The sequence below is a fragment of the Ammospiza caudacuta genome, chromosome 7 (genome assembly GCF_027887145.1).
Source record: "Ammospiza caudacuta isolate bAmmCau1 chromosome 7, bAmmCau1.pri, whole genome shotgun sequence".
NCBI lineage: Eukaryota > Metazoa > Chordata > Aves > Passeriformes > Passerellidae > Ammospiza > Ammospiza caudacuta.
In genome coordinates this window covers 42,341,905-42,363,042 of record NC_080599.1, presented here as the reverse complement: position 1 = coordinate 42,363,042, position 21,138 = coordinate 42,341,905, and the positions used below count along the sequence as shown (strand labels likewise).

General features: G+C 37.1%; 1 protein-coding gene across 2 annotated transcripts in view; it reads left to right on the top strand.

Moving 5' to 3' along the window:
* The window catches only part of FAF1 (Fas associated factor 1), a 148,065-nt gene that overhangs the window by 40,260 nt on the left and 86,667 nt on the right, over positions 1-21,138 (top strand). For both annotated transcript variants that reach the window (XM_058808121.1, XM_058808120.1), the window contains exons 5-7: positions 423-514; positions 863-951; positions 9,739-9,844. In XM_058808121.1, the coding sequence (XP_058664104.1) occupies positions 423-514; positions 863-951; positions 9,739-9,844 (287 nt within the window). The remainder of the gene's footprint in view (positions 1-422; positions 515-862; positions 952-9,738; positions 9,845-21,138) is intronic.

Here is a 21,138-nt window from a genome sequence, read left to right as displayed (position 1 = left end):
AAGAGCATCAGCCTGTACAAAACATTGGAAAAGCTGTCAGAGCAGTCAGTTGTATGAACATTCCAGCTCCTTAGGTCTGGACTAATGCTTATGAAATTTGATATCAGAAATGTGCACCCTCTTTAAGTCGGGTGCTCCAGATAGCACCCAGCTGTGTGTCTAATAAATATGGAATATAGAATTACCAATATATCTGTCCAAATCGTCAAATCTTTGTGTGATTCTCCAATCATTCATGCTTTGTAATTATTTTTTTAAGCTTCATTTGTCCTTTACTGTTTGAAGAGTATGTTGCAAGACTGAAAATCCTTCTCTTAGTAAATTTTTCTTTGCTCTTGTTTTTTAAAGTACAACTCACTGCTGTTTGAAATAAAGCAGCAAATGTGTATATTTTATATATTTCCTTTGTTTTTTCTCTCTAGGAGATATCAAACATATTCTAGAAAATGAACTTCAGATTCCTGCATCTAAAATGCTGTTAAAAGGGTGGAAGACTGGAGATGTAGATGATAGTGTAAGTTTTCAACTGTGTTTTCAGTTAACTGAACTCAGTTTCAAACTGAGCATCTGTGGGTGGGGATTACAATGCAAGAATTGTTAGTTTCAAACAGTGTCAGATGTCTTGGGTGGCACACAAAGAACTCTTAATCTAAAACATTGCAAAATAAAATCAGGACAAATCAGTTTGTGTTTGGTTTGTATAGAATGTGGCCCACCTACAAAAATGATGTTTTGAAGTAACAAGAATTGTATCTTGAACCAAAATATTTGCTGATATACCTTTGGTCAAAAAAAAAAAAAAAAAGAAAAAGAGTCAGAATTGGTGAATGTTTTATATTTATATTGATTTTTCTCCCCTCAGACTGTTTTAAAAAGTCTACACTTGCCAAAAAATAATAGTCTTTATGTTCTAACACCTGACCTGCCTCCTCCTTCTTCGAGTCATTCTGGGTAAGTCTTTTGGCCATAAATTCTATTTGTATGGGTTTGGTTTTTTGTTTTTGTTGTTTTGTGGGGTTTTTTTGTGTTTTTTATAAAGCCATGTGTATATTTGTAGGAATCTGAAGACAGTAAATACTAAGTGTTTTCACTGCACTAGTGACTGTTGGGATGAAAAGAAGCTTGTTGGGGTTTTTAAAACTTTGGTGGGGTACATGAACCTCTTAGGTAATACACACACAGAATTTTACATCTGAATTTTACAGATGGGATGACTTTCATTTAACAGAAATCCCTGTGGAAATGAGTGCTGGCCTTGCATAAGTTGCTGCTTTATGTTGGTCCATTTAATGTATCTCATAAATCTGTATAAATCATTCCTATCTGTTGAGAATTTTCTTTATGAAATGTTTGTTACATTATTTTATCTTGTACTTTTAAAAGATATGTAGATGAGCTGAATAATTAATATGAAAGATATATTAAATAGATATAATATTTAGATAATATAAAATATAAAATATAAAATAATGAATATAAATTAATTATTCATTAATAATTAATTAGAATTTATTTCCTTGCATTGAGAAGGGTATTGGGAATTGAGAAGGATGTATTTTATTACTGATTTGAACACTCAAGAAGTAAGCAGTGGGTTTTCATATGTCACAGAATCACAGAATCGTCAAAGCTGGAAGAGACCTTCAAGATTATCTAGTACAACCCACAATAGTCACCTCTGAAAGATATCCCAGGTGCCACATCCAGATATCTCTTGAATACTTCCTGACTCTACCACATCCCTGGGCAACTTTATCCTGTGCTTAGCCACTCTTTCAGGGAAAGGTGTTCTTCTAATACCTAATCTGAACTTGCTGTGGTGCAATTTAAGGCCATTTCCTCCCATCTTTCCACCTCCGACATGGCAGTGTAGACGGACTCATTTTTTGAGGAGTTTGGAGAGTGAGAATGTCCCCCCTGAGCTTCAGGGTTTCTCCAGGAACACCCCAGGTTCCCTCAGTCACCTCAGGACTTTCCTCCCCAGCTCCATTCCCATTTCTGACCCTGCTCCAGCCCCTCCGTGTGCTTCCAGAGCTGAGGGGCCCAGAGCTGGGCACAGCCCCGAGGTGTGGCCTCAGCAGCACAGGGGACAGTGCCGGTCCTGGTCCTGCACTGTTCCTGCTGCAATCCAGGTGCCCCTGGCCCTCCTGCTGAAATAAAATCCAGGTGCCACTGGCCCTCCTGCTAAAATCCAGGTGCCCCTGGCCCTCCTGCTGAAATCCAGGTGCCACTGGCCCTCCTGCTAAAATAAAATCCAGGTGCCCCTGGCCCTCCTGCTGAAATCCAGGTGCCCCTGGCCCTCCTGCTGCAGTCCAGGTGCCCCTGGCCCTCCTGCTGCAGTCCAGGTGCCCCTGGCCCTCCTGCTAAAATCCAGGTGCCCCTGGCCCTCCTGCTAAAATAAAATCCAGGTGCCACTGGCCTTCCTGCTAAAATCCAGGTGCCCCTGGCCCTCCTGCTAAAATCCAGGTGCCACTGGCCCTCCTGCTAAAATAAAATCCAGGTGCCCCTGGCCCTCCTGCTAAAATCCAGGTGCCACTGGCCCTCCTGCTAAAATAAAATCCAGGTGCCCCTGGCCCTCCTGCTGCAATCCAGGTGCCACTGGCCCTCCTGCTAAAATCCAGGTGCCCCTGGCCCTCCTGCTGAAATAAAATCCAGGTGCCCTCCTGCTGAAATAAAATCCAGGTGCCACTGTCCCTCCTGGCCACCTGGGCACACCTGGCTCGTGTTCAGCCCCTGGCCAGCAGCAACCCCAGGTCTCTTTCTGCTGTCAGGGAATATTGCGAAGGTTTGAAAATGAAATTATGTTATATGGAAAATTCTGTTTGAAAGTAATTAGCAATTTTCTTCCGTGCGCTTCCCTTTCCCGAAGGCGGCCCTGTTTGTGGTTTCCCAGGAAAAATGGGAATTTTCCTCGGTAGCCGCTAGAGGGTGCGCGGGAATTGAGCCTGCCGAGGGAGATGCTCCGGAGCTGCGAGCTCAGGGATGCCTTTGGAATGGGGAAAAATGCACGGATTTCAGCTGGTCCGGAGAGGGAGTTGGCTTTCTGCCCTTGTAGGTGATAGGAGAATATTCTGCTGGTGAGGGGAATTCTTGGAGAGTCAATTGAAATTTGTAGCTGCCTTCCCAAGGACTGAAAGTACTTTGTATATTACTAAAAGGTACTTGTGCACATTAACGTGTAGTCTGTGGAAGAATTAAGAATGCTGATATGAATTGTAAAAATAATAATTATAAGAAAAGGAGCATTAAGAGAGGGAAGAATGGCACTGAAACAGAAGGTGGTGTACATGAACTGTATGTGCAAACTGTATTTGTGTGTGAGGACAATAAGCCATTGTACCTTAGCAGCTTTTGAAGAACAGTGAAAAGACACCATAGCTGCTAATTTTTTTCATTTCCAATTTCAAAATTTCCTACCCAGGTATTGCTGTATATTGTAGTTTGAATGTTATAATTCTGGAGAGAAAACTGGAGTCTGAAGAGAGTTGTTTATTGCAACTGCAGTAAAGTATATAACAACAAACTGTTTAAAAACAGTTCTCAGCCTTTTTTATTGGATTAATGGTTTTAAAGAACTTCACTTGACAGTAAAATCAAAGTAGTTGTTACCTTTTATAGTTTATATTTGTTTCATAGTGGAGATTAGTTCTGGATATTTTTAAGATAAAAGTTGGTAGCTTTGGGACAGCAAATGGTGCCTAATTAGTGGCTATTTAAACACGGATAATTTGAAGGCTAGATCATCTTCCTGAAGTCATAAATTCTAGATGAAAGGGGAGGCTTGCCTCCAATTAAAGCATCAATGCAGATCAAAACACATCTAATTGAAGCAATGTACCAAACCCAGTTACACTGTTTACTGCCTACTGTTAGGTCAGTTATTATTCAGATTAGTTTGTTACCCACAATTTTTAAAAGCGTCACACTCACATCTATTATTAATGGATGTTGAGGAACTTTGCCTCTTGCTCTGGGAGTTCATCTGTTGTTTTCTTCAAATGCCTTCTGTTTTGAACTAGAGATAAATAGTTGTGATTTGAATATCTCCAGAAAGTGATATTTGAAAAGCCTGAGATTCCAGTATTATTCCAGTGATATTTTATCTATATGCCCTTCTTAAAAGGAACAGTCTGGCCTCAGCTGTGTAAGATCCAGTTTTTGTCTGTTCTTTATAGTGAGGCAGAACAGTGTCTGAAACATCCTATTCCAACATGAAGGCATTGAAGTTTATTGTGACAGACTGAATGGGCTTAACCCAGAACTGACTGAAAACCAGCATCTAAATGTAATGGCAAAGTGATCCTGCCTTTTAAACAAACAAAAATCTCCTGAGGTATCTTTGTTCATCAGTGGCCTACCTAAAGCTTTTATAGGTAATAGAAACCCAGTGAATTACTACTGCATGCTAGTAAATTGAGGTGGAAAGATTAAATTTAAATGTCAAATACCACCTGTATTATTCCACCCTGCTACCACAATTTCAGCTGGCAAAGCCATACTTATCCATGCACAATATCCAGAACAATAACCATGTATTCTGTGAGCTGTGGACATAATGAAATCTGATTTCTAGTGAATTCCTGCCTCATCCCAGCAGCTGCAGTAAATCAGCCTTCTCCTTCCATGCTTCCCATCATCTCACCTACCTCTGATGCTGCCTCCAGTTGTGTATTTTGTAGCCCTGGTGTAATATTTTTCCCCTTGCACAGAGTATCAGCCTGCCCTGCATCTGTTCTCCAGCTCACAGTCAGGTAGTATCAAAGGAAAGGAGAATTCATGTCCTGTGGGTAGTTCTGAGATTACTGCCAGGGGTCACCTGGATGAGTATAAAATACTGCACTTTTAATGCAGCCTTTTATTGAGCTGGGTGATAATTTGGGTCCCCTTCCTCCTCCTGGCTGTTGATTTACACCTGGTATTTGAGACCTTTCTAACACTATGAGACCTCCTTAAAACCAGTGACTATGTTCAAAAGTTACCAGGTGGGAGCAGAAGTTACCAGGTGGGTGGAGAAGAACATAATTTCCCTTGGAAAGCAATCCTGACAGGAAGGACGACAACGAATGTCCATCATTCAGCATCCATGGGGTAGATCCCTTGCACCAGCTTTGTCAGATTAGATTAATCCCTTCCTCAGCAATTCCTTCCCTTTGTTGCCTTGGATGCTTCCTGAAGGCTGACAATTCTCTGTTGGGGAAATGGCTTTAGGAGGATGCAAGAGGGAAGCATGAAAAGTGTGAGCTTGGGAGTCTGGCCATGGAGCTGGATCATCCAGATCATCTCTCCTTTCTATCCTGTGTGTTCTGGGAGATATTTTTTATCATTTTTTGTTGCTGTTGTCATTATAATGGATCTAATGTATATTATACTTTTTTTGCTAAATAGCTGAAAATCAAAGATACTTTATTATACTTGATGAATCACTGGAAGGTTGAAAAGCTTAAAAACCCCAGGTGCATACCATGGATATTATAAGGAACAATGCAATTTTGTTAAGTGATTGTAACTTGTTTAACAAGTGTAATCATCTGTGTGGAAAAGAAAAAACCCACAGATGCCTTTTTTCAAGCAATAGGTCCATATATTGCTGAATGCCTCTGCTTTGGATGATTGCAGAGCAGTGGTGCTGATGTGGTGTCTTGCTGTACGTTATCAACTGTAGCAGAGTGTTAATTAAGAACGATGTAACCTGCAACTCCAATTATTAGTCCTGTCTGTTTAGCTGGACAGGAGCAGTGCCTTGCTTTAGTTACTTTGAAAGCTTCCATAAGAATGGTAAGATTAATGTTTTATTTTCCCATCTGTTCATGAGACAGTTTAAAAATCCTGAAGTTTAAAATGCAATAGAATGTAAACAAAAGGGCTTCTGCTCATTTACATGTTAGCCAGATTTGCTAACTGATTGCTGTTTGAACCTAATCTACCACCTCCTGCTGCATTAGCTACAACAAACATTACATTTACATACTGATTTCTTATTTTGTTTTAATGTAAATAATCTGTAATTACAGTAAATTTGGACTTCTGTTGACATGAGCTTATATAAATCTGTAAGTTTAAAATGGAAATGTTAATTACCTTGTGTCATACCTGTTTATATAAAAATCAGAGGTTTTGGGGAAATCTCTGTGTGGCTGAGAAAGATATTGCCTAGTGGAAAATACTGAGTGTATTTCATGAAACTGGAATGGAAAAGAGCATTTACATGTCATTGATTAAGGATTTACTTATGGTGTCAAATTCTAAAATATTACTGAAATTTCAAAGAAAAATGCTGTCAAAAAGCAAAGTATCATATAAAAAATCAGAGCATTAATGTCATCACTTAACTGCAGATAGAATCAATCTGTTTTTTATATCCAAGTCTCTTGCTAGAACTGGTCAGAGCAATGACTGTGCTCTGATCTATTTTCTTTTGTGTGTTCTTGGACTTCTTTTTTGGGTTTAGGCGGGGTACCTCAATTGGAGGATTGGTGCCCAGAAATACAGATTCCCTTGCTTCTTGTGCTGCAGAATCATTCAGCTGGGGTAAAAAGGTTATCATGGTGTATATCACCTATCAGCAAATGCTTTTCAAAGCTCAGGTTTACAGTAGGGGAAAAAATGTTCTGGTAGTAGTGGCCTACTTTAGTCCTCTTTCCAGAATTTAGTTTTCTTTTCCCTCTAATTAATTCTCAGATTAATTGTATTCTCTTAGCACTGGTGGCAACAAAGAAAAAGAAGGAAAAAAAATCTGTCTTGTCTTTAATGGGACCTACAGTTTGACCCTGATTTTTTTCCCCTTTTAATATAGCTGTTTTATTTGGAAAATTGTAGTGAACTATAACATTTGTAGGAAAATCCAACTGCTGCAGATAATGAGGCAAAAGTTTTAGTGGTGTGTCTTGTATTCAGTCTTCTCAATATGCTTATGTGGACCTAAAGAGAAATAGAAATAAACTTCATCTTACTGCCAGTGAGGAGTTTCCCATAAAAATACTTTCATCTTGTAAAATTCATCATTACCTTAATGGCTGAAATACAATTTTTGGGCAAGATGTATTTTGGTCCAAGTAACTTGGGGTAATCTGCATCCCCCTTTGCTGGAGGAAATGGTTGTGGGAGGGACAGAGATCTCTGGCTGAGTGTTCACATCAGCCCCATCCCACACAGAGGGTGGGCAGTGCTGGCATCAGTGACCCATCAGGTGTGCCAGCAATTGTGCCATCAATTCCTCCTCCCTCTTTCCCGTGGACACTGTCCAAGCTTTACAGCTGTCAGGCCATGTGGGATTTTGATGTAGGAGCTCCAAGAACTGGAGCAGTTGAGCAGAGCATTTCTGTGTAAGCAGAAGTAATGTTCCTCAGTTTGTTATTTTTCTGAAGAAAAGGTGAGCAATTAACCAAGCACTGCATTTGCTAACACTTTCAAACCTAGTTTCTCCTCAATTTTTTCAGTTTTATTTTTTTTTTAGCCAGCTTAATTTTCAGCCTCCTTTTCACTCTGTTTGTCAATGAATATGTGCTGAGAATTTGCTTGTTAACAACATTCAGCTTGTGTTGCTTAGAAATCCCAAAAGTAGAGGTGTCAAAATGGTTAGTTGAAAAATTAAAGCTTTTAATTTTTAGGCGCTTCATTTAAATTTGTTTGAAGATTATTTTTTCCTTTCCAAAATACTTCCTGCTCTCACAAGTGGAAAACTTTTCCTATGAGTGGGTGATTTTTATTAGCAAGCTGTATTTTGAGTTGTACTGAAGTGTGGGGATCATGCATAACTGGAGAGACTGAGGGTTTGATCAGACTGGCCTGTTTATTCTATGTTTACATCAATTACAGAATGAAAACATGAGTCATATTATCAGTTAGCATCTACAGATTTTCAGATAGAGTCAAAATTAGCTATAACAGAACCTTGTGTGAGTCTGTATGGAGTCCAGAGCCATTCACATATGCAGTAATTAATGTTTTCAGAGCAATTAAATATGTCCTTTGCCTCTAGTATTTGCTGAAAACAAATAAAAAAATCAGAATCTGAAAAAGCACAGCAGGATATTTTAGTTGCTACTGAACATTTGCCAATAGAAAATATGGTTATGGGGATGCAAAACTTAATAACAATCAAATTGGAATTATCTTTGAAAATAGGCATACAACTTTTCAGGACTCCTCTTTTTATTTTTTCCCCTCTTTTGAGGGATTGTTAGATATTTAAAGAATTGTTAGCCCTTTTGTTGAAAATCTTGTGAAAGTACAGAAAACTACATGTTCAGCATCAATGACTCCAGTTACATTTGTAATGTCTCTCATGCACATGATCATACTTAGCACTGGCAATGAGTTGTATTTATTTTCCATATTGGAAAACCATTAAAGACACGAAATAGCACTTCATTATTTGGTTTTGTAGAATGTGATTATTGAGATGTGACTGGAGCCAAATTAGGTTTCCCAGTGAAGATATTTTTGTAAGCTAAATATCCCTGAGATGTTCAAGTAAATTGTGTATCTCTTGCTAAAGCATCCAGTGAGTATTGTATGAGTTCCTTCCCATCTGAGCAGCAAACCAGCAGATCAGTAATTCCAGAAGGAGATAAAACTAACAAATCAGGTCTCAAATGATGGAGGAGTCTTTCTTGTCCTCTTGTATCATAAGATACAGCTGTGCTGGTCTGCATTCAGGATTTGTCCTTTAGTGCTAAGAGGAATGGCTTGTTGAAGTGTCATGGAATAGTGAAGATGTGAAGGAAAAAAACACAGTCTGTCATTCTTTTAAGTGTATGTGATAAGAAAAAAATAATTGAATAGGCACAATTAAATTTCATATGCCACTGAACGAGTCAGGTCTGCATGAATGTTGTTTAGAAACCCAAGGCATGGTGCAGTGTTGCTGCAGTTTTGTAGCGTGTGTAAGATTGCACACAGCCATAATTGCCATGTCTGTAACAGGAGTCCTGCCTTCTGCTTTGAAAAGTAGATACATAGCTGCATAATTTTGTACCTAATTAAGCAATCAAGATGCCTTTTTAATATCCAGAAGTTTTACTACCAGGAAATTCAGGAAAAAACCCCAAGTGTATTACAACATGAAGATATGGTTGCCCCGTTTAAACCGTATCTTAAGATTTTTTTAAATTTAATTTTTATTTCTGTTTTTATTTTTATTAAAACTCTCTGTGAATGTACATTTAAAACAATGTGAGCAGAACTAAATTTTCTAAATGTGCAATACCTACATGAGAAATTTTGCTGTGGTTACTTTTCCAGTTCTAATTAGCTGGGTTTATGTGCTTTAAATGAATCTAAGCAGAAGAATTTCCATTTGGTTTCTGCTTCAGGTAACCCTTGAGAAGCAAGAGCATGCTTTGCCTTGTTCTATTTACCATCAGTTCTTAATGTGCATCATAGCTTGATATTTGGTCTGGCCATCAATGTGCTGACAAGCCCATTATTAATGGCATTAGGAGTGCTAAATACACCCGATGTTTGTGAAGATAATGGGACTCTCTCCATTTTGAAAATACTTAACATTAGATGAGCTTTAAAGGCTGCAGTCACCTTATTAAGGAAGAGGTTCAGGAATGGCCTTTGGTCATTCTCAGCATGCTTCCTTGCATTTAAGAGTGAAAAGAGAGATGATAATGTTGTGCCTGGACTTGTCCGTGCAGAGTTTAGGGTACCCTGGGGTTTCTGCATCTAACTGTAAAACAAGCTATAACATGCTTATCCCTGATTTTCCTGTTTTTCTTTCAACCATTTCAGGGCCCTGCAGGAGTCATTAAATCAAAACTTCATGCTGATTGTCACCCATCGAGAAGTCCAGCGGGAGTACAACCTCAACTTCTCAGGAAGCAGTACCATTCAGGAGGTGAGTGCTGCTTCACAGCTGAAGAATAAATGTAGCTCATTATAGCTAATGCCAGCTCTCTTAAAGGGGGTTTGCATAGTCCTGATGGATATTCCTGTGTTTTATTAGTCTTTTTTATTTTCATCAACTGGATCATCAAGATTTGATTAAAGAATTCAGTTATAAAAGGTGTTCTATTAAATTATACAGAAAAGGATGTTTCTTTTTGTATTGTAGTAGCAAAATACACAAACAGTTGTATATACACAAACAGTTTATTGAGTTATTCAAATTTTATTTTACTTGAAACCCCTTGAAGCTCTCTCTGTGTTCCTTTCTTTTAACCAACTCCATCTCTATTTTGTGGGCAAATTTTATTTTACTTGAAACTCCTTGAAGCTCTCTCTATCTTCCTTTCTTTTAACCAGCTCCATCTCCATTTTGTGGGCACCTCAGCCCCTGTGCTGGTTGCTGTTGGGGTGCTGTAATTGTTACTGGCCTGGTAGCCAAATGGTTTTGTGTGCAATGGACGTTGCTGCCGTTCTGTGGAACGGCCAGCAAGGGGTGATATTGGAGAGAACTTCAGCAGAATTAAGTCCTAAAGGAACAAATATCTCTGATGTGACTCTGGACTCTCTGAATTCACAATAAGCAGTCCCTTGCATATTTTTAAAACTCCTTTCCAAGCCCAAAGGTTGTTGTCTAGTGCTCCATGGTGTATCTAATGCCAGATGTTGTGGATGTTATTTTCCATATAACCCACTGCTTTCTGGAAACTTGACAAACAACCTAGAAATGTGAATCTTCAGAATTCACATTAAAAAATATTAAGATTAAATGTTTGCTTTTCAAATTAAATGTATGTTTGCTATTATTGGTCTGTGACTTCTCTCAGTCTTTTAGGGTTGAACAGATTTTATTGAAGTTTTTTGTGTTGCATGCTGACATGGTAGACAGAATTAATTTAAGTTCTGTAATATTAACTATGGGAGTGATATCTCATACAGCAATGAAAAAAGATCACTGTTTTCATTGTGAATCCTGTTATTCTTAAGATTCTGATCTTTCCCTCATGTGAAAGCCTGTTTCTATTTCACATGTTTAGATCTACTATAGTAAGTTCTGTTTTGCTTTTCCTGGTAATACAAATACACATACTTGAACCAGTTTGACTTTTGAAGGGCTGAACTTTGACTCTCTATAAAGAATTTGAACATTAATGGAAATAAATCATCCAAATATGTGGTTTGAATTTCAAAATTGTGAGATTCTAAAAGAAAACACATACATATAGGTTGTCTGTTTGGTTTTTATCAATGCTGTATCATTTACTTTGCTGGTGGGTCTTACCTGGCTTAAAGGAGCCAGAAAGCAGTGCCAGGGGGATCCAAGCTGCCTTTACATGCACTGAAGTTTTCTTGTTTGTTGGTAATGGCAGGTTATGGTCATCAGGTTACCATATGAAATCAACATAATTTAAAAGTTAGTTATGATTTTTCCCTTAAACAACCAAAATGAAAACCCTATCACCACGTAACCAGCGTGAGCAGAAAGCCTTTCTTTGCCTTTCTTGTGTTGAGTGTCACACCCAATAGTGTGTATAAAGTTGTGAAGGGGCTAAAATGGAAGGAGCTCCCTGGCCCTTGTTGTGCAGCTGATGCTGAACAGGTGAAAGTGTCTGTCTGTGCAAAGGCTCCTGGAAATCCCTGGGGATTTCACTGAGGTAAAAGGGTTGCTGAACATTTGTCTAATTATAGAAAACAAGCACTGTTTTGAATGTTAACTCCCTAATGGCTTCTTAATTTAATATTTTTTTTTTCTTTTAGCATAGAGTAATCATTGTAACAAATCTAGGCAGTCCTTGTGGTTTGGAGGAATCGGTGGTATCATTCCTCATCTCCTTTGTCTCTGTCCTCTCCAGGGACTGTTAGATTTTTTTTTCCTCTTCACTCTCTTGTTCACACTTTAACAAATTAATAGTTTACTTTCCTCCTGGTGTATTTTTGTAACGGTGGAGAAGCTCAGTGATGCAGTTGCCAACCACAAGAGGGCAGGAAGGACTATTCAATTATTACCTAAAAATGCTGCTCAGTGTTTTCAAATTAGCTTCTGGTATATTAACAAAAAGGACTATAATGGCCAAGTTATTGTTTGATTTACAGATAATTGGCATATTGCAGGGAGGAGACTTAATTTCACCCTTTTAAATTAAACAGGGAGATTTAAAAAGACATAAAATATTCATTAATGTTCAGTGATTATAAAGCAGTGGCATATATTTATTCTACCTTTATTACTGTTTCGATGGGAAAATACAGCAAATATTTCAGAAATCGACTTGGCCATACTGACAAGTTGAAATGTTTAAGCAGTGTTAATGCAATCTACTCACACGCCATATCCTATGCAGAAAGATTCAAAATGACTACATCAATTATTAAAAGAAATATTTAAGATTCTAGAAATGTTCTACTTCTTGCCACAGTTGGGTGCAACTGTCTCTCAAGGGCTGCTGGTGCAGTCTGCTGTTGTTATTAGTACTGTGAATTTTAAGGAATAGATATTTTTTACCCAAGGGTCTCAAATACCCCCCAAACTCACACCAAAAACTCAACCCCACCACCCTTTCAGAAGGCAGAAATGTTTTGCAGTGCATTAAATGCAAAACCCAGTGAGCTCACAACTGTGCTTTCCTAAACTACTATTTCTGCAGTTCTCTGGTTTTTTTATTGTTTAGGATGCATGTTTAATAGTAAATGATATTTGGGTGAATTGTTTTCTCAAAGAAATTGTGTTTAATGGGGAAACCATGTGACAAAAAATTGTCTGAGAGAAGCCTGATGCCGTAGTGCTCAAGTCGGCTTCCAAAATTGATTGCATATTACTTTAACAGTTGGATTTTGGAGGGTACTTGAAAATGCCTTTGTTTTATTTTTTAACATTCTTTATCAAAATAGCTAACTCTTTACATATTAAGATCTTGTTTTCTCATCTTAAAAATATAAGTTAAATTGTTTTGTGATCATGAACTTACACAGAATCTTTGAAAATGGAATAAAAACATAAATAGAACTTCTCAAAAATTCTGTATATTCAATTTAATTTTTTTTTTAGTTGGGCAGGGGAGTAGTTAACTTGGAAAGTTAATAACATGATGGTCTAAATTGCAAGTTAATCTGTGTCACAGGTTTCTGACATCCATTTGTTCTTGTAAAATTGCAGTATTAAATTAATTCTGGGCAGATACTGTTCTGGGAAATATCATGGTTACTTTTTTCCATGATCTGCATTTTAAATTGGAAATTGGTAGGTTTTATGCCAGTTAGGAGACTGTTAATGAATACATTTCCACTGTATTACATAGTTATATAAGGACAATTTGACAAATTGAACTCCTAATACAAGACTAAATGGAGTTTTCTGTCTGAAGACTCATTCTTCATTCTGCTACAATAATTTATAAAGGCTGTTTGAAATTGGAGAGATTTTTTAACTTCAGGTTTGAGAAGCTCTGTGCTAAATTATTACAAGGCATTGCCACATTAAAGATAATTTCTTTTCTATCTATACTTACCAACTTGTTCTCATTTAGAAATGAACTTTTCTACAATTTTTCATTTTTGCAAGTTGTAGTTTTATTATTTTACAGAAATGAAGGAAAGCCTTCTTCAGAAAGGGGAATATTTAAAAGTGTGTTAAAAGCAAGTTTGTGCTCTGATCCTGGAGCAGATGAACTAATTTGTGAAAAACTTAATGGGCTTGAGTTCTTGTCACAATAATGTGCTCCACACTTTTTGTTTTAATCAGTGACACAGAAAAAAATCAAATATTTTTAACAAACTGGATTGCTCCATTAAAAACAAGGACTTTACATTTGTCTATTTTACTCTTATGATACAGATTTTGAAGCCTTTTTGTGATTCCTGCGTGCAGGTTTGCAAAAATATCCAGTGTACACAAGCTGTGACTGCTAAAGGGTGGATGAGTTAAATATGCAGAATGCTCAGTCCCCTCACAGATTGGTGACCTTATTTTGTAACTGCTGGAAATTGTAGTTGAGAATACCATGTAAAGCAAGTACTGGGCACTGGAATTCTTGGTAGAACATAAAATCTGTGCAAACAATGCAGAGGAGATGGGTTTTTAAATACTGGCTGCCTCTGCATAACTGCCTCTGATTTTTATTCCCTTCCTTTAGCCAATAACTTAAGCAGGGCTGCCTGCTCAGCATCCCTGTCACCTGTGCTAGGTAATATATTTGTTCTCTGCTCCCCACAGACTCCCTGGCTAAGGTGGAATATGGAAAGCAATGTATCCAATAGCCCTCCAGGCAGGAGGAGGAACTATTTGTGCACACAACTGCCTGGGCTGAGATAAACTGTAAATTCTCTGTTGACAGACCCTTATCAAATCCTTTGTGATGAATTTCTTTAAACTTTCTTCGTGAGTGGATGAACGTTAAGCAAGATGCAAAATCACCATTATAAACTTGCAGGCAGAAGCTTCATTTGAAAGGCCTAAATAAATGTAATATGTAAATATAGGTAAGCTGAGAAATTACCTGCAGCAGGCAGAAAAATAATCTGGCTGAACGTCTTGTACCTTTTTCAGGTCTGTTTTTTTGTGTCTGAACAAAATATTTTCAAGACAGTTGTTGCTGAGTGAGATCATTCAAAGTAAACGTCAGACACTGGCATGGAGACATGAAATGCATGGATAAATAAGGTTACTCTTTTTAATGCTGTAGCTAAATAATTACAATAAAACACGTTTAGCAGAAATAGACATACCCAAATACGGTAAATATACTAATAATTTCAGAAACAGTTGTTTTGTGTTTTGACATTTTGCGCTTGCTTTAAAATTGTTGAAATCTACTGTAGTAAAAATCAGTAACTAGCACTTTTTGGATTTAATAGGAGTTGCACAAACGTTCTATTGTTCAAATGCTCCTATTATCAGAGAAGCTATTAAAATACATTGCTATACTCATTGTACTCAAGACCTGTATGTTGTTGTGAAATGTGAACATTTAGTTTGTTTTTTTAAGACATCTGTCATCTTAAAATTGTACTCAATTTATAACAAGTTGTGACAGCACTATACATAATTTAAATGTGACTGTGATTTCCTCAGTGTTCTGCAGTGGTAAATGAGGATGTGCTAGCAAGCCAGGCTTTGACTTTTTCAGTGAGAAGAGAAAAATTTTAAAAAAGCTAAATCAACTTCTTGATTTGTTTTTTGCCTTTGTATTATAGAAAACCAGCACATTCCGAAGGTAAAATGTATTTTAGAACCTGAAAGAAATCCTGATAAACTTTTTGTAAGTGGTGATGTGTTGGGAATTAGATGAAGTTCCTGGGGAAATAAAGAGGAAATACCTTTTAGGTACCTGTTCAGCAGTGATAACTTTATTAGGCACTTAAAATATCTTAATGCCTGACTGAAGAGATCTGTTTCGAAGATATCCCATTGAAAAATATAGATAACTACTTTTCTTTTTCTGCAACAGAAACAGCAATAAGAGATAAAGAAAGGGCACTACTTCTCACTTAATTATGAAACATAATATATTCCTGACAGAATATGTTTCATAACCTGTAATTTGATTTTGGTGGGTTTGGACGTGCATATCATTAAAGAAACGATCTTCAGTTATTAAAAACTAGTAAACATGGACATTTTTATATGCAAGAAAAGGCAGAGAGTAAATAATTGCACTGGTGACCAATACTGTAATAATCCTGTTTTACAATATGCACTTGACAGGTTGTAATAGTGCTAATTGAAGAGACTAATTCACACTTGCTTCATTCTATTCAAAGGCAAAATCAGCAGCTTGTTTTGCTTTTGACCAGATGGTCCTGATGAACACCTACTGTGCACTTTAAGTGCTTTACTAGAATTACAAAGGCTGGGGGCTGCATCCGACTCAAAATGATTTGAGAAGAGAAAAAAACCTCACTGCTCAATGGATTTGGTGCAACTAAATTAATTCTAGTGGACCCATTACACATTGAGCCCCCTTTTCAAAGTGCTGAGCCTCCTCGTTTGTTCTGTAGCAATGAGAAAGTGAAAGGCAGATTACTGCAAACAGAAATAAAAAAAAAGTGCTGTGAAAAGGAGAAAAGAGGCCTTGAAGCCTTTTCATATCATTTGGGTTTTTCAAGTGCGTTATTTTTGGGGAGGGTGGATGTATGAAAAGCCAATTGGAGTTTTTTTTGTTTTAAAGTGCGCTATTTAAGTACTATGAATATAAAAGCAAGAGCAACAGTTGACTGAGTTTACTGTGGTAAAGCTTTGTGTCCAAGGATGAATCAAATTCATTATAGTCAATGCTTTGTATTTTCATATGAATGTAGGGTTAGTTTCACAAGACTGTGTCTGTTTAGGATAATTATAATTTAATATTTTCCTTTCATAAAGTTATCACTGTAGTTTATCTAAAATTTGCTGAAAGCAAGGGTTTTTTCCTTGCATAAATTTAGAAGAACCCAGAGAGTTTTAAACTCCAAAGGAGGCTATTTGATTTGCAAGGGAAGGCGAGGCAGGTTCCAATAGCACAGATTATTATAACTAATTAGAAGTCACACATCTGTTAACGTTCAGTTTGTCAGCACTCAGTTTAGTGTGTGTGTGTTTATATCTCTTCTTCTTTTCTCTCCTTCTCTATCTCTATTCCCCTCCATCCCTAAGTGTAAGTTGGGTTGGAGAGAAACTCTCAAAGGATAAGGATCAATTTATTTGAATTTGAAAATAATGAGGAGTCATTGTTATAATTTTGGTTATGGGTTTGGCTCTGTAAATGCTCAGTCATGTGAGTTGTCCTTATTTTAGAAGTAATCATGTTGAATTGAAAGGCTTTGCTCATGTAATTTAAGGATGCTAAGGATTTTGGGGATCAAGACCTAATTTAAAACCTTGAATTTTTAAAAAACTGCAATTAAAACCTTTGCTTGCTATTCTGATTTTGAATATTTGCTGTGTTTTACTTTCGGGTTGGTGAATTTTTATGCAAGGCTTCTATCATAATGCTAGCTATTAAAAAGGTGTTAGCATGAAATGACAAGAAAACCTAAGCAGCTTTATGAACATATTAAACAGCTCTGTCCCCAGCTCCTGTGCTATTTAGAGTGGGAAAGCAGCACTCTGTAGCTGAATAGCTCAGTGCTGTTATCTGTGTGAATTATATTTAGTTGAATAACAAATGAAAAATTCAAGTTAGCATTTTTTTTTGCAATTAAAAAAAATTAATTTACAGCTTGTAAATTAAAGTGGTTTAGAACGTGGTTTAACCTTTCTATCCTGTGTTAACTATAATATGATCACTTCTATTATTGCATGATATACACTTATATTAAAAAAACACATTCGTTGAATTGCTGATTTGTTTTCAAACAATGAAATTTGTATTTGTGCAAATTATCGTAGGCACAGTGTTCTCTCATGTTTTCTCATCAAACAACCCAATTATACTTATAAATAGTGAGGTGCTAATGAACTGTTGTTCGGGAAAAGTTGATTTTTTTTTTTTAACTTGAGTAAGAAAGGAAACACTTCACAATTTTAGAGTGCTTGCTTGGTGAGAAAATATTTGAAAATATTTTACTTATGTAAATCATGTTGGTGCTATCACTTTTAAATACACAACAGAAGCTAATCTAAAATCCCCATCAGTTCATATGGAGCGTAACTACATGCTTGACATTGTAAATTGCTCACTTAATTGGGAACTGAGGATTTACTTATATTCATTAAGTTACAGAAGTTGTTTCCTAAGAGCTGCTATTTCAGCTTGAAGTTTATCTCTGCATTCACTGAATAGAAGGAGGTAATTTTTTGGATAGTTGTGGGGATAAGGATATTTAAAGTAGTGGTTTTGGAGTTACAACACCAAAATGGTCAAAAGTATCTTGATTGCAGTGTAATGATGGTGCTGCACTACATTGCTTTGTAATTACTATGCAAAGAAAACACTCAGTTGCTGTTCCAACTGTGAATTAATAATGTTTGTCCCATCCATAACATCTGAGTGACACGGGCACCATCTCTGTAGTAAACCTGTTCCTTAGGGTTTTTCAGTTCTGTTCCTATATCTCTGTAAAACATGAATTTGAAAAGTTATCTTTTTGATTTTGTACCACAAATCGTGGGCATAAATTGGAGAGTCTTGCACTCATTTAAAGGATAAAATGGCCTCATAATCACCCACAAGAAATCCCTGTTACTGTTTTTAAAAAGGGTTATAGCAGCTCTCAGCAAATATTTGCAATAAGTGACAAAATTTATGCCTTGCTTTGTGGTAGTTGCGTGACCAGACAGTGGGGCATAGGATTGTTTTAAGGTTTTTACAGCTGCAGGGAAAAAGCATCTGTTCCTAGAAAAGCCTTCATTGTTTAATTTTGACACTGACTTTTCCATGCTGCTTGTACCAGTCTCTGGATTAGGTGGCACTAAGATAAAATTTGTTTTAAGTTGCTCCCAAATGCAGCTGTCACTATACACAGCCTTGTAGCTTAGGCAAAGGAGACATAATCAAAACAAGCATTTTTGTACAAGGTCATTTGGCAGACTGGGAGAGCTCAGAGCAGGAATTTTGACAATATTGTATCTTGTGAGTAGCTTGGCTATTAGCTTTTGTGTTTGTTTAATAATTCCGGTGATCACTAATGTGTATGGCTGTCTCAGAAATAATGAAAGGATTTTTTAAAATGCACTGCTTTTAATATAAATTTATTTTGATTGAGCAGTTTCTGTGGTATTCAGTTACATACATCCCATGTATGTTTATTTGTATCTCTGTATCTCTACAGTGGAATGGAATTATTTACAAAAAGCAGGGAAAATTGACATTTTTGAAAGGGCTTCCATTTCTTTCCTTCAAAGTTTCCAGTGAATTGAAAATGAAAGAGCACTTCATTTTATGTATCCCAGAGTTGTGTTAATTTCTACCCAGCTGGTCTCAACTGATTGATACAAAGCCAAATTTGTGACTGCCTGCATTACAAAGTCTGTAATTTGCTAATGAATTATGATAATAATCTTTCATCACACATGAAAGATTTAGACAAACAATTTATTAACTATATAGTTTGATCACAATTTTTGGGTTTGTACCAAGCCTCAAATCTACTTTTATTTTTCTGCCTAGATTAGCAGACCAAAGTGAACTTATCTTGTCTTGAAAGCAGTGATGGTGGAAGTTACGTGGGGATGATGGTGGACAGCAGAAATGATACAAACTTGTAGTGTAAATATCCATATTTAATGTACAGACAAATCAAACTGCCCAGTTTCCAACTTGAGGAGCATCACAGTAGACATGGCACAAGAAATTATTTGAGACTGCATCCACTGTCGTGGGTACATAGAAATAAATAAAAATAGGGTGCAGATGTTCCTCAAGTTCAACCTCCTCTGGATATGGTGGAGGCAAACTAATTAAAACACAGCCAGACAAAGCCATAAGGACAAACTGGGCTTAAAAAGAATGGAAAGGAAAACCAGATCTTCCAGAAGAGGAGCACTTGCCACAAGATCTGTCAGCCTGAGTGAAATTTGGAGTTACCTGCATGTCAGATCAGCAGAGTTGATTTTGGACACTCTAAGGACAATGTTCTCTGGACATGAGCACACCATAAGTGTCTTCCTCTATGAAATTTGCCCATTTTTGATCAGATCATCAATCTTTTGACCAAAGACTAATTCCCAGTTCTGCAGAGCTTGCTCCTCTACACAGGAAGGAGAGGAGCTCTGTGTTCAGTGCCCTCTTTGTTTCTCAAGGTCAACAGAGCTTGCAAAAAAAAAAAAAATTGATAAATTTTTTGCTTCTTTTGCGCTCAGTAGGGTGTGGTCGGCAATATTTTGATATCCATCCTGGGAAAACAATCAATGAAACAAAAAACCCCACAAGGCCCAGCATGTATGTCCAGTGTTGCCATTTTTATGTGGATGAAACCATTGGCTTCAGTGGTTTCTGTTTGATGTGCTTCTCCTCAGACCACGAGTGACCCAAACCAGCTGGTTTCTCACCCCACAACCATATGTGTATGGCTGCCCCAAACAAAATCACACTGAGATTCTTGTTGCTACTGTTCTATAAAGTATTGTTTGACTGGTAAAATTATTTAAAATCAAAGAAACAGGTAGTAAAGTAGGACAACTAGCAGTGTCAAGAAAACACCATCCAGAGCAGGGCTTGGTTATGTGGCCCTGTGAAAAGATGAGGAAAGGAACTTTGGAGTGGGTACTGTCTGGAAAGGGGGTTGAGCTATGACCCAAGACTTTTTGTTATTACTTAATTATGTTATTTGTTGTTATCATATTTAGGGAACTAGAACTTTGTGAATAACCAGGAACGTGTTCATGAATCACTTCTTACTATATCAGGTTAAAAAGAAAAAGACTTAGGTTTGATTAAAAGGCAGAATTTTTTTGGTCAAACTCTGATTAATGGGAAGTGCAGAAAAGTGGAGAGGGAGGTGTAAACAACAGAGATTTGGTGTAGCAAGACTTTAACTTTCACACTCCTTCATCCCCAGGAAGGTGATTCTGTCCAGTATTTGTTATCTGGTATGTCTAATGCCCAGTACATCTCTTGGAAATTATGATGTAATTTGGAAGTACAAACAAGCTGAGGATCTTCACAATATTGGAAACACATAACCAATTAAAGAAAAAAGGGAAAGAGGAGTAAAAAGAACAAGGAGTTTTTGCTATTTTTCTACAATTTCTATATAAGAAAGAGAGCTCTTCTTACAAATACATACTAATAAAATAGCAGTAAGTCTGTCTGTCTGGTATCATGTGGCAGGGCTGTGCATACCTTACTCCAACCCAAACAACCCAAGGACTGACTTAATTTCAGTTATTTTGTTCACAGCGTCAGGGCACCCCAAATATCTCTGCAATTTCTTTTAGGAGAAACAGAAAGGTTTTATATTGATCTTATTTCACTAATTTTTGTTGACAAGCTACCTTTTAATGAACTCAGCAAGTGTAGCACAGTGACTCTTATTTGAGAAACATTGTGAGCTATGTTTGTGTCCTGTTATTAATTTCTCTGTGACTGTAAGCTGTATTTCAGTTCAACATCTCCCCTCTGTGTCTTGCATGAACTTCTGTTTGCACTTACTCACAAAGTTCCTCTTTTAAGGCAAGAAGGACTTATTCCTGAATAATTCAAAAGTGGGGAGTGTAAGAAGTGCTTGGATTAATCTGCAGAGGGTTTTGTGTGTTGACAATTTCACCTATAACTAACAGTCTCTTTCACCCACTCTGCTTAAAAGGTCTTGGCTCTTCTTTATTCTTTGCAT